Below are 16,095 nucleotides of genomic sequence, written 5' to 3'. Positions count from 1 at the left end.
TCACGTGAAAATCAAAATTTGACATTTTGAATCTAACTTTTGTCCTTGAATAAAGAACCTTTCCATTTTCTGTCTAAAAGCAAAGATGGAAAAACTACCAATATGCGTTGATATTCTGGGCGCGACACTTATTATGGACAAAAAAAATTGACAAGCGCGACAATTATTATGAGACGGAGAGAGTAACAAGTACCCCTATAACAGTTTAGCACTATCTATCTATCTATCTATCTATATATATATATATATATATATATATATTTTTTTTTTTTTTTTAATGAAAGACTGCCACGTAAATAAAACAGGCATAATAATTTTTGAAATTCAAGTTGATAGCGAGGTATTATCTTTGAGAACTTGGAATCTTTTTCAAGATTTCTTCGTGGGCTCCTCTGGATGGTGGAATATGACCTTATATATTTTCAAATAATCTCAGCAACAACATACCACGTGCAGTCCAAATAAGTAAAGTATAGGAAGAACTTATTCCTATATTGGGAGGTAGATAGATTAATTTCAATAAGCCCGCGGCTCAAGGCAATCAAATGAAAGCAGTTCAAAAAAAAAAAAAAAAAACTAACTGAAAAGAAACAATACTAATCGAAGTACAAGAAATCGCAAGTAGTAATAGAAATCGAAGGACATAAAACTATAAAAGTAATACTTCGACTATTGGTACGAAAAAATAAGCAAGACAACTTTCTATTACCTAACAAATCTTCTATCCTAATTCACATTCTCCATAACCTCCTATTAAGGTCATGTCCTCAGTAAGTTAAAATTATGCCATATAATAGGATTAAATAAATTTGAAACTAAAACTTAAAGTAAACACTCATTTTCTTTCTTATTAATAACTTATATATTTTTCTATTTGGATATATCTAAATAGTACAGTAAATACATTCAAATGAAAGTTGAAAATCGACCTTTAATAAATTACCACAAGTACAACATTAAAGCCCAAAATGACAATTTAAGTCAGCTTTTTTCTCTTTTATGCAGAGTAGTACTCTACTTCATAGTTGTCCATATTTGCATTCCCAATAATCACAGTAGCTGTTACCCAACAGACTATGAAAAAAGAGAAATGAAAATAAAAAAACAAAAAGTAGAGTGGAAAAAGAAAAACACTTTCCCTTTTTACCAAACAGCAAAAAGAAAGTGAAAGACTGAATTTTTTCCTTTGAAAATCTCATGCCTTATCACCTCTTTTCCCAATTTTGTCAACTTCATTTTGTAAATTGAAGCTAAACAGTTAGTGGGGTTTTCTTGGATATATATATATATATTTTTTTTTTAATTTAAGACTTATCATTTTTGCTGATCTGTTATAAGTGGGGTTTCTTTATTTTTGCTCTTTCTTGGGTATTTGTAATCTTGAGAGATTTGGTTAATTTAATGTAGTTTTGTTTGTGTCCTGTTGTTGATCTTACGTTATCTTTTGAAGTTCCTTTTTTGGTCTTGTGTACTGCTAAATCTGACCTTTTTAGAGAGAAAAAAAGGTTATGTTATCATTCTTGATCTTAAAGAACAAATCTTTATGATTCTTGTTGTGAAAAGATCAAGCTTTTTGTTGGTGTAGATGTGCCTTTTCTTAGGTTAATCTGTAAAATAGTAAATCCCAGATAGGGGATTTTGTGTTAAATTAGTGTTGGATCTGTTGGGGAGCACCCCTTGTGGCTACTGTGGAGATCTGGGACTTGTTTAATCTGTTATGTCCCATGAGAACTTTCTTCCCTTCAGAGTCTTGTAAAGAGACACATCTCAAATCTATTAATCCTCAATCATGGCTCCAAGTTGAAAGAGGCAAACTTGCTAAATTTTCATCTGAATCTGCTTCTTCCATGTAAGTAGTAAGCTGGGATTTTTGCATTTTTTTATTTATTTTCTGCTAAGTACATACAATTAGGGAAGCCTTGGAGCAACAGTAAAGTTGTAAGTTGTCTCCGTGTGACCTATAGGTCAAAGGTTCGAGCTGTGTAAGCAGCCACTAGTGCTTGCATTGGGTTAGACTGTCTACATCACCCCCTTGGGGTGCGGCCCTTCCGCGGATCCTGCTAACGTGGGGTGCTTTGTGCACCCGGCTGCCCTTTTTTTTTAAAGTACATACAATTATTCTATTCATTTTGTTGATACTTGGAAACATTTTGTTGTGCTTGTAGAGACTCTTTGATCAAGGTCCAAGAACCACCGATTCTTCCATTCTTTAAACCTGTTGATTATGTTGAAGTTTTAGCAAAAATCCATGAAGAACTCGAATCATGTTCCCCACAAGAGAGGTCAAATCTCTATTTGCTGCAGTTTCAGGTCTTTAAGGGCCTTGGGGAAGTTAAATTAATGAGGAGAAGTCTTCGCTCAGCTTGGTCGAAAGCAAACACAGTTTATGAAAAACTTGTATTTGGAGCGTGGTTGAAATACGAGAAACAGGATGAAGAGCTCATTTCTGACTTGCTTTCTACTTGTGGCAAATGTGCAAAGGAGTTTGGAGCAATAGACATAGCATCTGAAATGCCTGCCTATAAGAAATTAAGCCCTCAAGGAGTCGTCGAGGATCCTTGTCCAAGAACGGTTTCTTTTAGGATTGGCGATGACAAAATAGCATGTGACAGGCAGAAAATTGCCAGTCTTTCAGCTCCATTTCATACCATGCTAAACGGTTGTTTCACAGAATCGTTTTGTGAGGAAATAGATTTGTCCGAAAACAATATTTCTCCCTTGGCAATGAGGGTCATCAACGAATTCAGCTCAACCGGCTTATTGAATGAAGTTTCCCCCGATCTGCTGTTGGAAATGTTGGTATTTGCCAATAAGTTTTGTTGTGAAAGCCTCAGGGATGCTTGTGACCGAAAGCTTGCGTCTTTAATTTCATGTCGACAAGATGCTGTAGAACTCCTTGAATGTGCCCTTGAAGAGAACTCTCCTGTCCTTGCTGCTTCATGTTTGCAAGTATTTTTACGTGAACTCCCAGATTCTCTGAAAGACGGTCAGGTAGTTGAACTGTTAAGCAATAGTACGAGGCAACAAAGGTCAATTATGATAGGTCCTGCCTCATTTTCACTCTATTGTTTGTTAAGTGAAGTTTCAATGAACCTTGATCCTAGATCAGACGAATCTGTTCGTTTTTTGACCACACTGGTAGACTCAGCTGAAACCAGCCAACAGAAAATGGTCGCGTATCATCGGTTAGGATGCGTTAAATTTCTTAGGAAAGAGCTTGACGAAGCTGAAAAGCTCTTTGAGGCTGCTTTTAATTTGGGTCACACTTATTCGGTTATTGGTTTGGCTAGATTAGGTCAAATAGAGGGTCATAAACGGTGGGCTTATGAGAAACTCAGTAGCGTTATTTCTTCCTCAACTCCCCTTGGATGGATGTACCAAGAGAGGTCGCTATATTGTGAGGGAGAAAAGAGATGGGACGAGCTTGAGAAAGCAACTGAGCTTGATCCGACACTGACATACCCGTACATGTATCGAGCTGCATCGTTGATGAGGAAGCAAAATGCTGAAGCTGCTCTTTCAGAAATAAACAGAATCCTGGGATTCAAACTGGCATTGGAGTGCTTGGAGCTCCGCTTTTGTTTTTACCTTGCCCTAGAGAACTACCGATTAGCAATATGTGATATTCAGGCAATCCTCACACTTCGACCAGATTATCGTGTGTTTGAAGGAAGAGTCGCAGCATTGCAACTCCGTACTCTTCTGCGCGAGCATGTGGAGAATTGGACTGAAGCCGATTGTTGGCTGCAGTTGTATGATAGATGGTCTTCGGTTGACGATATTGGATCTCTTTCAGTAATATACCAGATGCTCGAGTCTGATGCAGCAAAAGGTGTTCTTTACTTCAGACAGTCCCTGCTTCTCCTCCGGTAATCCCACTTTTTGTTTATTTGACTTGTAAAGTGTGAAGCTTGTTCTTTACTTCTTGTTGTGAAACTCATATTTTCGATCTGTGAGATGGTATTCTGAGATACTAGGGACCCGTTTGGCTATAGAAAATTTTCACTTTTTTCTGGAAATTGGAAATCAGTGTTTGGCGATGAAAATTCCAAATCCAACTTTAAGTTGTATTTCAAATTGGAAAACAGCTTATAACCTGTTTTCCAACTCAGTTTTCACTTTTGGAGTTGTATTTAAGTACATTCAAGCATGTACATATTCAAAATATTCTTTGCAAAAAGTATAACCAAACTCAATTCCATCTTCAACTCCTACTCCATAAAGTTAAAATAAAGTGAAAATATTTGGAATCTATGGCCAAATGACTGCCAGTTAAAGCCTACAATTTCTCAGATCCATACATACTCTGCTTAAAAAAAAAATACTGGAAGCACAGAATCTGTATAGGCGATACTAGCTAGGTAGGATTATGGTTTATTTCTTTTCATGCTTACATTAGGTCCAGTGTCTGCCAGGAGTCTTCTTGATTTGCTAGAGATTTGTATATCGGTGTTGGGATAAGTATGAGATCTAGATAGCCTAGTTTTGGAGAACATTTAATTGCCTTGAAACACACATTTTGAGAATGTAGTGGGCCTAAAAAGAGTAGACTATGGGTAAAGGATTCATATTTCTGACCCCAACTAGTTTGTGGTTGAAGCATAATTGATTGATTGAGACTGCAAACTCTACAAGGTCTAGTTCTTTACCATGTTTATTTCTAATTAGGATATCTGCATTTGATTTCCATTTTAATTTCATTCTGGTCTCATGACCTGTTTAGTAGTATTTCTTTGACAATTCTTTTCACTTCTCAATATGCTTATCCTCAACTTCTATTACTGTTGCTTCGTGCTGCAATTGATGATGGTTCCTTTTGACATGCTTTTCATTTTCGTCTGCATCATGCTTTGGGACGACATATAAATTAGGGGTACAATTTTCTTATTTTTGATAAATAATTTAGGAGTATACATGTTACCAGTCTCAAAAAAATAAATAATTTAGGAGTATATTGTTACGACAGCAAAATATTTTCCTGTATTGTATTGGACTTCCGGCTTTTTTTGGTGCTCTATCTCATTCATCGCCAAAAAGTGCAGCTTGTCTCTCCTTTTGTTTGTGTGCTTGTCTTGTTTCTTCCTATTTGGAAGGCCCTGACACTGGTGGGTACAAGAAACATTGTATACTGATGTTGTAATTTTTTTCTTGATGACTGATAAACCCATTTGGGTCAACCCCTAGGGCGAATTGCAGCCCTCGAAATTCGGCGATAATGGGCCTGCTCTCTATGCTTCACCGCTTAAATACCAGACTTAGTTCGCATGACCCTGGTGTCAACTAATTTCTTCTTTAGTTATGAGTTCTTCAAATATTTACATACACTTTTAACTATAAAAAACTATAAATCAGAGTGGTTTTATTTAGTTGCCAAACATTTGATTAAATGAAAAAGAACTTGTGTTCGAATTCACACCAAAAATAGATGCGTTGACCTTTGTACTCCAAACCCATCCATCATTCTGGGATGGAGACAGTAATTTTTTTTGGTTTCCTTTCAAGGTTCTTTTATTAGGTTTTTGGAATTTATTTTTCTTTTGGCCAGAAGGTGGAGGAGAGAGGGCAGAGATCATCACTCTTCAGCACCACAAAACCTTTTTTGAATGAGACCCTGTTGTGCAGCTATGTCCGAAATGAAGTTAGGGGTCGTTTAGTTCAAAGACAAGTTATGCTGGGATTATTTCCTCTCGACTGTTTGGTTTGTTATATTAAAAATAACATGCATTGCATAATCTCTAAATATTACTAAATAGGGTCAGTATAAGTATAAGCATAGTACTGGTATTGTGAATGCCGTTGTTTATTATGTATAAAAATAGTACTGAATAGGGCGGCGTATAAGTAATGCTGCTATTAGTTGTACTAGACTTAAATTTGCAACTAGGCATTGTACTAAAATTTTATACCATCATTATTCTACCTAATACACCTTGCCAAACGACCCCTTAAAGTCTTGTTTGATTAGGTTCAGGTTGGAGCATATGTGAAATTATAGAGTACTTTTTTCGATAAAGCAAAATTATGGAGTATTTTAAGGAGAAATATCCAAACTGGAGTAGAAGGTAATATTTGATAAGTTCGAAAGTTTTTGTTTTTAAAAAAAAATAGAAGTGGGCTTATGTAATTTCGGAGTAAATGGGGTTTGGTGAGAGATGAGGGTGAAAGAGCGTTCAATTCCATGGGAGAAACTCTTGTCCCTCTCCCTCAACTATATTGGAAAAAGTAATTTAGTCCTGCGGATAATTCCTGTGTCCACTGGCTACTTTCGAAGTAACAGAGTAATATATTCACTTTATCCTGAATGTCTCCAGGGGTAAATATACAATGCTCATGCCTGACAATTATGTCTAGCAACTACTGTAGATACTCTTGATAATATCAGAAATTCTAGATTGGCTCTACTTTATTCTCTTCGTAGAGGATGATCTATATGCTAATGATCAAATGCTCTGTAAACAAAATTTTTTTGAACTGAATGTCATTTTGTACTCTTAAATGCTTTATCAGATTGAACTGTCCAGATGCAGCCATGAGGAGTTTACAGTTGGCTCGCCACCATGCATCTAGCGAACACGAACGTTTGGTCTACGAGGGATGGATCTTATATGATACTGGTCACTGTGAAGAAGGTCTACAGAAAGCAGAAGAGTCTATCAGCATCAAGAGATCTTTTGAAGCATTCTTCCTGAAAGCGTACGCTTTAGCTGACTCTAGCCCTGATGCATCTTGTTCACAAACTGTCATATCACTTCTTGAGGACGCCTTGCGATGCCCTTCCGATAGGCTTCGCAAAGGTCAGGTATGTCACTTTGTATCCGGAATCTCCACAGCATTTCTAGGTAACCATGCTAAATTTGTAGATAGAATGTAGCAACTAAACTGTATTCACACGATGCTAACAAGGAATAGTGGTCCTTTTTCGAGGATTTTTTTTTTTAAATAGAGAAATGGGTCAGAAACACACCTCAAGTATCACTCTTTTTTGAGTTTCATACCTAAACTATCAGGTAGGAAAAGTTGTTCAAGTTGTTAGTGAACAACTGATAGTTGAGGTGTGTTTTGTAAACTACTTGTAAACTCCCACATCTGATAGTTCAGGTAGAAAACTCCCACATCTGATAGTTCAGGTAGGAAACTCAAAAAAATGTGATAGTTGAGGTGTGTTTTTGGCCCTTTACTCTTTTTAATAAGGTAAAGTTTATTCAAAGGTACCTAGATGGTACATAATTTAAATAGCATCTAAGAAAGAGGACAAAACTGTCTCCCCTTCTACCAGTGCACTTATGTTTTTCTAATTTTTTGTTAAGTTGCTACTACTACCTCTTTTAGAAGTTGCTATTACTAAAAGTGTGCATATCTCTGACATGTTTTCCTTGGGTAGGCCCTGAACAATCTTGGGAGTGTCTATGTTGACTGCGGTAAATTGGATGCTGCAGCTGATTGCTACATTAATGCCCTTAAAATCCGGCATACCCGGGCACACCAAGGTCTTGCTCGTGTCCATTACTTGAGAAATGATAAGGTGGCTGCTTATGATGAGATGACCAAACTGATTGAGAAGGCCAAGAATAACGCATCTGCTTACGAGAAGAGATCAGAGTACTGTGACCGTGACCGCACAAAGGCTGACCTGGAGATGGTCACTCGTCTAGATCCTCTTAGAGTTTACCCTTACAGATATCGAGCTGCAGGTATAAGTTCTCTCTTTTTCTCCACCCTTTATTCAGTTCAGTTTTTAGTTTTTAGTTTTATTCGTCTTGATCTGAAGAAGAAAAATGTAAGAATGTTAGACATTCTTTTACACTTATTATACAGTTAGATTTACCGGAAACAGCCTCTCTACTCCCCAAGGTAGGGGTAAGGTTCGCGTACCCTCTACCCTCCCCAGACCCCTCTTTGTGGGATTTCACTGGTATGATGTTGTGTTGTTGTAGAGATACTTAGATCTATATTCAACTACTATTAATAATAAGCATTATCGAATTACTCATTGCAGCTCAAATTCTTTATTTGATTTTGATTATAATAATAACATAGGATTATATAAATAGTATATCAAGATGGGGCTTTATGAGAAAAATTAACCTTCCCTCTATCTCTGTTCCGTTAGTAGGCATTTGTATTTCCGGCAATTGCATAGCTTTGACAAAAACATGTTATAGTAGTCTTTCATTAGGATTTAATTATATGCAGGGATATTGTGGAGATCTTTTGCACTACCTGTGTAGTCTTACCTATTAAAGTAGGTTAGATACGGTTTGAGGTTACCAATTAATACTCGACTCCCTGTTGTAATTACATTTAAGTGACCTGATGGTTCAAATATTTTTTTAAACTGTCCGTGCATAGTACTTAAACTCTTTTGATTAACGGTTGTTAATTGGTCGTAGTTCTGATGGACAACCACAAGGAGAAGGAAGCCATTGAAGAACTGTCTAGGGCCATTTCATTCAAAGCTGATCTTCATCTTTTACACCTGCGCGCTGCATTTCATGAGCATATAGGTGATGCTATGGGTGCCTTGAGAGATTGTCGAGCTGCTCTCTCTGTTGACCCGAACCATCAAGAAATGTTGGAACTTCATAGTCGTGTGAACAGTCAAGAACCTTAAAGAAATGAGCAACAAGACATGCAAGACCCCAATATGAGGGGAAACTTGTATCTGTTGTGTGAGGCACAGAGTAAAAAATTTCGAGAAAGGGGTAACAAATTGAGAAAGATTTTTCTCCTTTTTCATTTTCACCTCCCCCGAAATTTTCCTCCATTGTATGTGCCATATGAGCCTCTCCTTGTTTATCCTAGTTCCAAAATTTTGTAATATGCTCCAAATTTCATTGTTAATATAATTTATATTTAATGAAAATCTTCGTTCTCTCTCTTTAGGATTATTTGATTCTTGTAATTAATTAGTGTGAATGTACCCTTGTTCCAAATAGAATTTCTCAAAACTTTTGCACTTCTCAAAAAATTATTTCTCCAATTTATTTTTGATAATTTCTTCGACATTCGCTAAATATTCTTCCTTTTTCCAAGCTGAGTACTGTAAAATTTTCACCCGGGGTCCCTTTTTGGACCTGATGTTTAGTTTAGTAAATGACAACTTGTAAGTTTTGCACCATGTGAACATCTCACTTCATAAGTAACCTTCCCTATTTGGTCATTTGATTTGGTGGACAAGTGCGCCGCCTATTGAAATGCTGCTTCTGGGTCTTTTTGGTTATCGTACATATCAATTGCAGTAAAGCAAGATCGTTTAATCGTTAATGAAGATGAAATTGGAGAGGGAGTTGGAGGATAAATCTTCCCAAAATACTGCTATAAGCTTCCAAAAGATGAAGGTTGCCATTGCTTTATATAGTGTTTATGACATTTTGTGTTACCTCTAACCGGTTAAACTACAATGATTTTATATAAACTTTCAGATCTGTGTATATAACTTAAATCCTATAAGATATGGCATGCTAATCCTCCCAAAGAATGGACAGTAGAATATTGGTTACATGAAATTTCATGCTGCAATGTAAAGAAATAATGAAACATCCACAATCTCCCAGCTCTTCATTCTTTGCTGCCCATTTCTCTATTCTTCCTGCTTATACACCAGGCAATAAGTTACAACGACATAACCATAAGCTGCACTTGTGAAGCCCAGGGGTCCTATTAGGCCATTTCAAGATAGAGTTTTGTAGAACGGGCGTAGACAACCATCTCCATATGGATGGCCACAAGTCATCCGAATCATAGACCTGGGGTAAAGCTGTGCAGGTTGTGTTGTCTTTTAGCTGTTCGTAGGGGAGCAGGTATTCCTCCCTGGTATATTTTTATCACCTTTGCGAGAAGTATGGGTGTTTTAGAGCCTCATCAACACTTGGTCGATCTTCCTGAAATGAAGATGCAATTAGCAACTAATTTCAGCTCACTGAATTAACGTCGTGAAACACAAATCGACAACACATGCATCAAATTTAGGTTTTAGCATTGTCTGTTTGAAGTCAGCTTACAGGATTCCACTGTAATAATTCACGTACTAGTCGCAGTAACCATATGTTTGGGAACCTGCAGCAATCAAAACATATTTTTAGCGTGCTAGCAATTTGAAACTCTGTTCTCTCATAGATTGTCCTTTTGAAAAAGGAAAGAGGGACTCGGGATTCCTGTAGGGAGTGCGCAGGACAGATACGAATACGAACCCTATCTTCAGAGGATCCCTGTTTTTTATTTGACGAGAAAAGAACTCTTCAGAGCATTTCCATGGAGCTGGTGAAGCTGAGGCCTGAACGAAGAAATAAGAATTTAGATGAAAACAAATGAATCCCATAGCTCTAAACACTGAAGCTAATCATTTCCTATCTCTAAAGATTATCTCAGAAATAAAAGCAGCTAGTAACATTTAGTGGCATACCTCAAAAATAATGAAATTGGAAAGATGTGAAGTGTGCATAATTCAGTCTAGTAGTTAGAATAAGAATCTAATATCACAAAAAAGCAAATAAAATTGGAAAAAGCAAACTGCCACCAGCTAGGATTTCCTAACTGCAAATGTGGAACAGAAGTGACACTCAGAACAATTCACTCTGATCATCAGACAAATGTTGACTCGCAAAAGCATTAGGTTTAGAAATGTGGAAAAACATTTTGCAAATTTAATGTGAAACTGAATCACATGGTTCCACCACCTAATACTTCCTGTTACATGTGAGATGTTTTTACTCGCTTATAAAACTTCCAAACCAGCCGGCTTCGGAAACGTGGGAAAAGCAATTTTCATAGGTTAGATGTAGGTACTACACCATCCAGGGAGAAGTATTTCAATAACAGACATCCACTTATATTGGTGAAACACACAAAAGAAAAAGAATAGAAGAATACAGAATTAGTTGAAACCAATGGGCAATGACATTGAATAAATCAAATCTGTATTTGGTGTAAGTTGCGCATCATAGCAAGAGCTTGAGCTGAGGTAATGACATATTGATTGCTCAATAGATATGTCCAACAAACCCAGGCAGCAGACAGAATGTTGAGCAATAGGATTTAGAAAGAAGACACCTCACCTGGTCATATTTTGATCTAGTTTGATGAAGTTTTAAGGTAACTCCAGGGCTCAGAATACACATTTCCATGAAAGATCTGAGTCTGTCAAAGAAACATTTCAGCTATATTTAGCAGAACGTCAACCTGACTGGAATAACTAAGTAGAATAAATCAAACCAACACATATCTTTTTTATGCTCCCATCATTAGACCAACCACGTAAAAATTGTAGAGCTCTTTTTATATTAAACTATACTAACAAAATCCTTTCTTCTCAAAAGCGATCACTAACAAGTAGCACAAATTGATTTTGAGCAAATATCTGCTGAAGTATCTTAGACAGGTACTAATACAAGTGGAAAAAATAATTCAAAATTCATTTGTAAAAAGACTGTTGGTGATTTCGTAAGGAAAAAATCCCAAATCTTATGGGGTTTATGCATAAACTATGCCTAGAAGTACTTGATCGTACACTAACCATAATACGATGCTTCCATTAGTAAAAGTACCTCGCAGTCGGCACCATGCCAATTTGCTTAAATTGTTTGAGGTATTTAACTTCCTTTTTATTTTCTAATGAATATTTAGTCTAAAATTAAATTTGTAATCTGAATTAGTTGCGAATAATTACCAAAAGGATACTACTTATTTCAATTAAAATTCGCAGCTGTGCCTTGAGCCATATGTGATACCCTATCAAATTACGGGCTGCAAGTCAACCACTAAGAAGAGTAAATTAAGATCAGTGATAGAATGTTAACCATTAGCGTAAGAATGTTAGTATTAGAAGAATTATAACACGTGTTGTGCTTAAACCTACGAAGAGGTGTGTTTTGCAGCAAATCATCAAGTCTTCAATACATCTCTTTTGTTCTCTCACAGTCCCACTCGCTCCTTTTCTCCATATTTCCAATCAGTTTAAACACACTTTGTTGCAGAAATCTATATCATGGCTAAGACATATTTGCATCAATTTTTAATCCTCACAGTTCTGATTTCAATTGTGCAGAACACAGACACCTTGCCTTCACTGCTATCCTAAAGGCAAATCTACAATGCCTCTCTGTGCACGATTAACTGAAGACATTGTAACTCTCCTCATTTAATGCTACCAACATCTTCAATATCAATCACTTTTCATTGGACAAACGAAGGGACATAAAATGCAACATATATGGTTAACACTGGAAAATTCTAGGAAGTTGAAAAGGTATTACACCAAGCTGGCAATGATCAATGATCTAAATTGGACTTACTTGTAGGCAAGCTCCTTCAAGCTTTCATTCCAACCCTCCAGGTGCTGATCCAAAAGAGCACGGGTCCTAGAACTCACCTGAAACACGTCTGGCGTACCCAAAACCAGTTCTAAGATCACCACACCAACACTCCACATATCATACCTGTTAAACATAGACATGCTGAGAAGCTCCACGAGACAAGTGCATTTAACATATACAATAAAACACTAATAACAAAGCTGATGTTCTTGAGTTTAATGAATGAAGTTACATTCAGTAAATACCAATCAAAATGACGAACAAAAATCTGGTGGCATTCAGAATGTCATTCAATTCCAAATTCCAAATTCTATGCTTAAAGAACACACATGACAAGTGCAGAACTGTGGAGTGTAGACTGACATAACACGGGCATATAACCAAAACCAAAATTCACAATTAACAAGAAACTGACATACTTCATGGTGGTGGGAGTCAGCCCTTGGTACCAACTTGCATTCAAAAGAGCTTCAGGTGGAGTATACTCATAAGTTTGTTCAGCTCTGTGAAAAAGAAATGAGAAAAATAAAAATAAAAAAATGTAAGAATAAAACAAGATGGTACAATTCCTCAATATACCACAGAGAAAAAATGGCTAGGAGCAGCAAAAGACATTTTATCACCTCTAAGTATACATTCCTCAGCACATAAAGCAGAGGACAAAAATCCCATCTATTGGGTTATCAAAGAACTTCCTTAATGAATTCATGTTCAGCCCTATAATTCCAGAAATTGTGGGAAGGCCTGAGCTTAGCCCATATTTTTTTTTTTTTTTTTGATAAGTTGAGCTTAGCCCATATTAAAGTAGGGAAATTGTAATGCTCAGCTGGTTATCCCAGTGTGTGGGTCAAATGGACAACTAGTACCCTAAGGGGAAAAATTCATCGGCCAATTCTTCTACTTATAACTGTCAATTTGTACATACCTTCAGAGAAGGTAACTCTATTGCAGATCATCTGGCTAATTTGGGAGTTCAAACAAGAAGTTATGCTATCTTCAATGAAGCTGTTTCCATGCCCAGTATAGTTAGAGCTTTCTTGAAGTTTGATCAAGATGAGATGCCCAATTTCAGATTCAAATACAGGAGGAAACATTACCATATTACTGATGGAGTTTCCTGAATTTAGTTTTGGTGTTTCTGTTGTGACATTTTTGTATGTAATAACCTCTTGCAAACCTTTTCAAAGTCACATAGTTAGGGACGAGGCCCTCAATCTGTTGCCCATCAATCCCTCCCCTGTTTTTATTAGGTTGGACTTTGTCAACCTACATATTGTAATAGAGGCCAAGGTATGTCCTCCTCCATATAATTATTTTTTGGAATATACAGGTTGGAGTCAAACCTAACTCTTCCATCACAATGATGGAACCTTACTTTAAAAAATTAAAAAAAATTAAAAAAAAAAAAAGGAAAAAAAAAAAAAAGTAACCTAACACTAGCAGGAGTAACAGAAGAACTAGATTAATTGATTCACTCAGGCAACCAACACTTACCATCATGGCGAAGTTTTCTTTGGGTGACGTGCCCATGATGTGTCACCTGTTGCTTTTGACATACCAACACCTTTAGATCAACCCATTTAAAGATACTACGAGTATGTCCTGGATATGCTCTAAGGCATAAGCAGATAACAAGGGAGTGTGGTGGAGCCACTGATTATTGATAATGTGTGTATGGTTGTTAGTTAAATATACATGCTAAAGTAACATTCACCAAGGAGAGAGAGAGAGAGATAAAGCTGTCACGTGCTCCTCATCTCATATCAACATAATAGACAAGGTTATAATGATGACCACACCATGATTAATTAGTGGTAGCAAATAAGGAACTCAGCAGTATCATCAATTCAATAGTCAATATTGCATATCGATGGCACGCAAACATGATTGGAAATGACATCTGAATTCTATATCAGCCGAATATGTACAACCCTTTTTTCTCTTTATCCAAAAAATTTATTATACATAAAGGTTTCCCAAAAAAAAAAAAAAAAAAAAAAACAAAAGAAAACAAGGTGGAAGGTCAGGTAGCCAATAAGTACAGTCTTTTGATCCTATTTAGAAGGCATGTTGTACCATCACATTCAGAAAGAGAGAACCAACACCAAAAGGAAAAACCACCGCTTGCTAACTAGGATTTACAAGTAAATGTACATTAAAAGTTCAAAGTACCTTGATATCATTCAGTTAAATGCGAAAAGAGCTAAAAGGAAAGATTCAGCATATAAAATACCTTGAAGGCCCAATAGACCCATACAAGTGCTTCAATGTGAACTCATCCACCGCACTACCGAAGTCAATAATACGCCTGAAAATGGATAAGGCTACTAAGAATAAGCTTATAAAGAAAAGAAAGATTCTATAAACATTATTCATCTAACCGAACAGACTTTCACTAATAATGTACGATTCAGTCCAATATGGAACAAATATTTGATGAGTTAATGCGTAAACTTTACTTGGAGTCAGGATAGTCGTGCTTCCCCTTTACTCGAAATGACTTAAATATACAACTATAACATTTAATCAAGCAAAACGTAGAGAAACATCCCCTTTTTTTTTTTTTTTTTTTTTTTTGTGTTTTGATCAAGAAACATCAGCACACATATGAGAGTAGAGAAACATCTTTTCCAATCCAAAAAGACAAGCTAAAGAGAATCCTCCCCCAGTGAATCCTCCCCCAGTGCCCTCATTTTCTTCTCTTCTGAGCCCACTCTTTCCTCTCCCTTCCCCAGTTGCCTCATCTCCACCCTGTTCCTTCTTTCTTCTTTATCTTGCCAGACCTCTCATTCTGAGGAAACAAGGTACTTGATACACAAACTGATTAGCTTTCACTGAAACAAAGAGATTCTTGAAACAAGGAAAACTCCATATTGGTGGAACTAGGAAATTCCTGAAAGCAGGAGCACCGTAGTGTTACAAGGAAACAGGAATCTCCTCTATAAGTGGTTATAGGGATGGAATTAATAACAGGGATGGAAGGGAGCTTCTGGAACCCTAAGCATATGAGCACTCTTTTGGAGTGGCCATGTGGAAACAGATAACAGGTTTATGGGGAGTGTTTTAAGGATAATATTAAATTAAAGGTGGGCAATGGAAGGAAAATTAGACTATGGACTGATAAATGGTCTATAGAAAGACTGTTAAAGGATCAGTTTTCTGTCATTTATAGCCAGCTGATGATAACATTGCTTGATGGCTGACTGCTTTATGGAAACAGGTGAAAATCTCAGCTTAGGAGAGACTTTAATGATTGGGAACTGGATGAAGCTAGTGCTTTTTTGGCAGAAAATGCAGACAATAATTATTGAAGAAAGCAAGGAAGACACTTAGGTTTGGCTTGCAAATAATATGGGAAGACCTACGGTTCTGCCTATTAATGGTTCCAATTCAGTATCTTGATTCAGCAACATTCTGGCCCTGGAAACTCTTGTGGAAAACTAAGGCCCAACCGCAGTTGCATGTTTTGGGTGGGGTTGCAGCTTATGAAGCTTGCTCGACCCTGGATAATTTTCAGAAAAGGGGATTCAGTTTATGTAATAGATGCTTCGTGTGTGAACTCTCTGCCAAATCTGTCAAAATCTGTCAATCATCTGCTGATAAAATGCAACCAAACCTGGCGGATCTGGTCTACATTTCTAAATATATTTGGTGTTCTATGGGTGATGCCACAAAGCTTTAAGGAATCACCGAACTGTTGGCAAGGACAAAGTGTAAAGAGTGAATCCCCGTGTAAATCCTCAGGGGTTGGCCTGGTGGCAATTGACTTGAGCCTTGGGGTGCT

General features: G+C 36.9%; 2 protein-coding genes across 2 annotated transcripts in view; one reads left to right on the top strand and one right to left on the bottom strand.

Moving 5' to 3' along the window:
• The first annotated feature begins 1,039 nt into the window (after positions 1-1,039).
• Positions 1,040-8,882, top strand: LOC132051706 (ETO1-like protein 1). The gene is made up of 5 exons (XM_059442890.1): positions 1,040-1,849; positions 2,166-3,869; positions 6,508-6,799; positions 7,382-7,691; positions 8,391-8,882. The coding sequence occupies exons 1-5, from the start codon at positions 1,725-1,727 to the stop codon at positions 8,609-8,611; spliced, it is 2,652 nt and encodes an 883-aa protein (XP_059298873.1). The 5' UTR covers positions 1,040-1,724; the 3' UTR covers positions 8,612-8,882.
• Positions 8,883-9,320: 438 nt separating this feature from the next.
• LOC132063131 (uncharacterized) overlaps positions 9,321-16,095 on the bottom strand; it is a 28,536-nt gene continuing 21,761 nt past the window's right edge. Inside the window, exons 13-19 of the mRNA XM_059455573.1 lie at positions 14,545-14,619; positions 12,731-12,814; positions 12,291-12,434; positions 11,055-11,136; positions 10,191-10,273; positions 10,002-10,056; positions 9,321-9,881 (exon numbers count right to left, since the gene is read on the bottom strand). Coding sequence (XP_059311556.1) covers positions 9,825-9,881; positions 10,002-10,056; positions 10,191-10,273; positions 11,055-11,136; positions 12,291-12,434; positions 12,731-12,814; positions 14,545-14,619 — 580 coding nt within the window. The 3' untranslated portion in view covers positions 9,321-9,824. The remainder of the gene's footprint in view (positions 9,882-10,001; positions 10,057-10,190; positions 10,274-11,054; positions 11,137-12,290; positions 12,435-12,730; positions 12,815-14,544; positions 14,620-16,095) is intronic.

Source organism: Lycium ferocissimum, chromosome 1, assembly GCF_029784015.1.
Source record: "Lycium ferocissimum isolate CSIRO_LF1 chromosome 1, AGI_CSIRO_Lferr_CH_V1, whole genome shotgun sequence".
Taxonomy (NCBI): domain Eukaryota; kingdom Viridiplantae; phylum Streptophyta; class Magnoliopsida; order Solanales; family Solanaceae; genus Lycium; species Lycium ferocissimum.
Note: the sequence above shows the minus strand (reverse complement) of the source record. Positions and strands in the feature narration are given on the sequence as shown.

Coding starts and splice junctions, on each gene's coding strand:
- LOC132051706 (XM_059442890.1), top strand. CDS start 1,725: ATGAGAACTTTCTTCCCTTCAGAGTCTTGTAAAGAGACACATCTCAAA. Junction 1,850..2,165: donor TCTGAATCTGCTTCTTCCAT/GTAAGTAGTAAG, acceptor TTGTGCTTGTAG/AGACTCTTTGATCAAGGTCC. Junction 3,870..6,507: donor CAGTCCCTGCTTCTCCTCCG/GTAATCCCACTT, acceptor ATGCTTTATCAG/ATTGAACTGTCCAGATGCAG.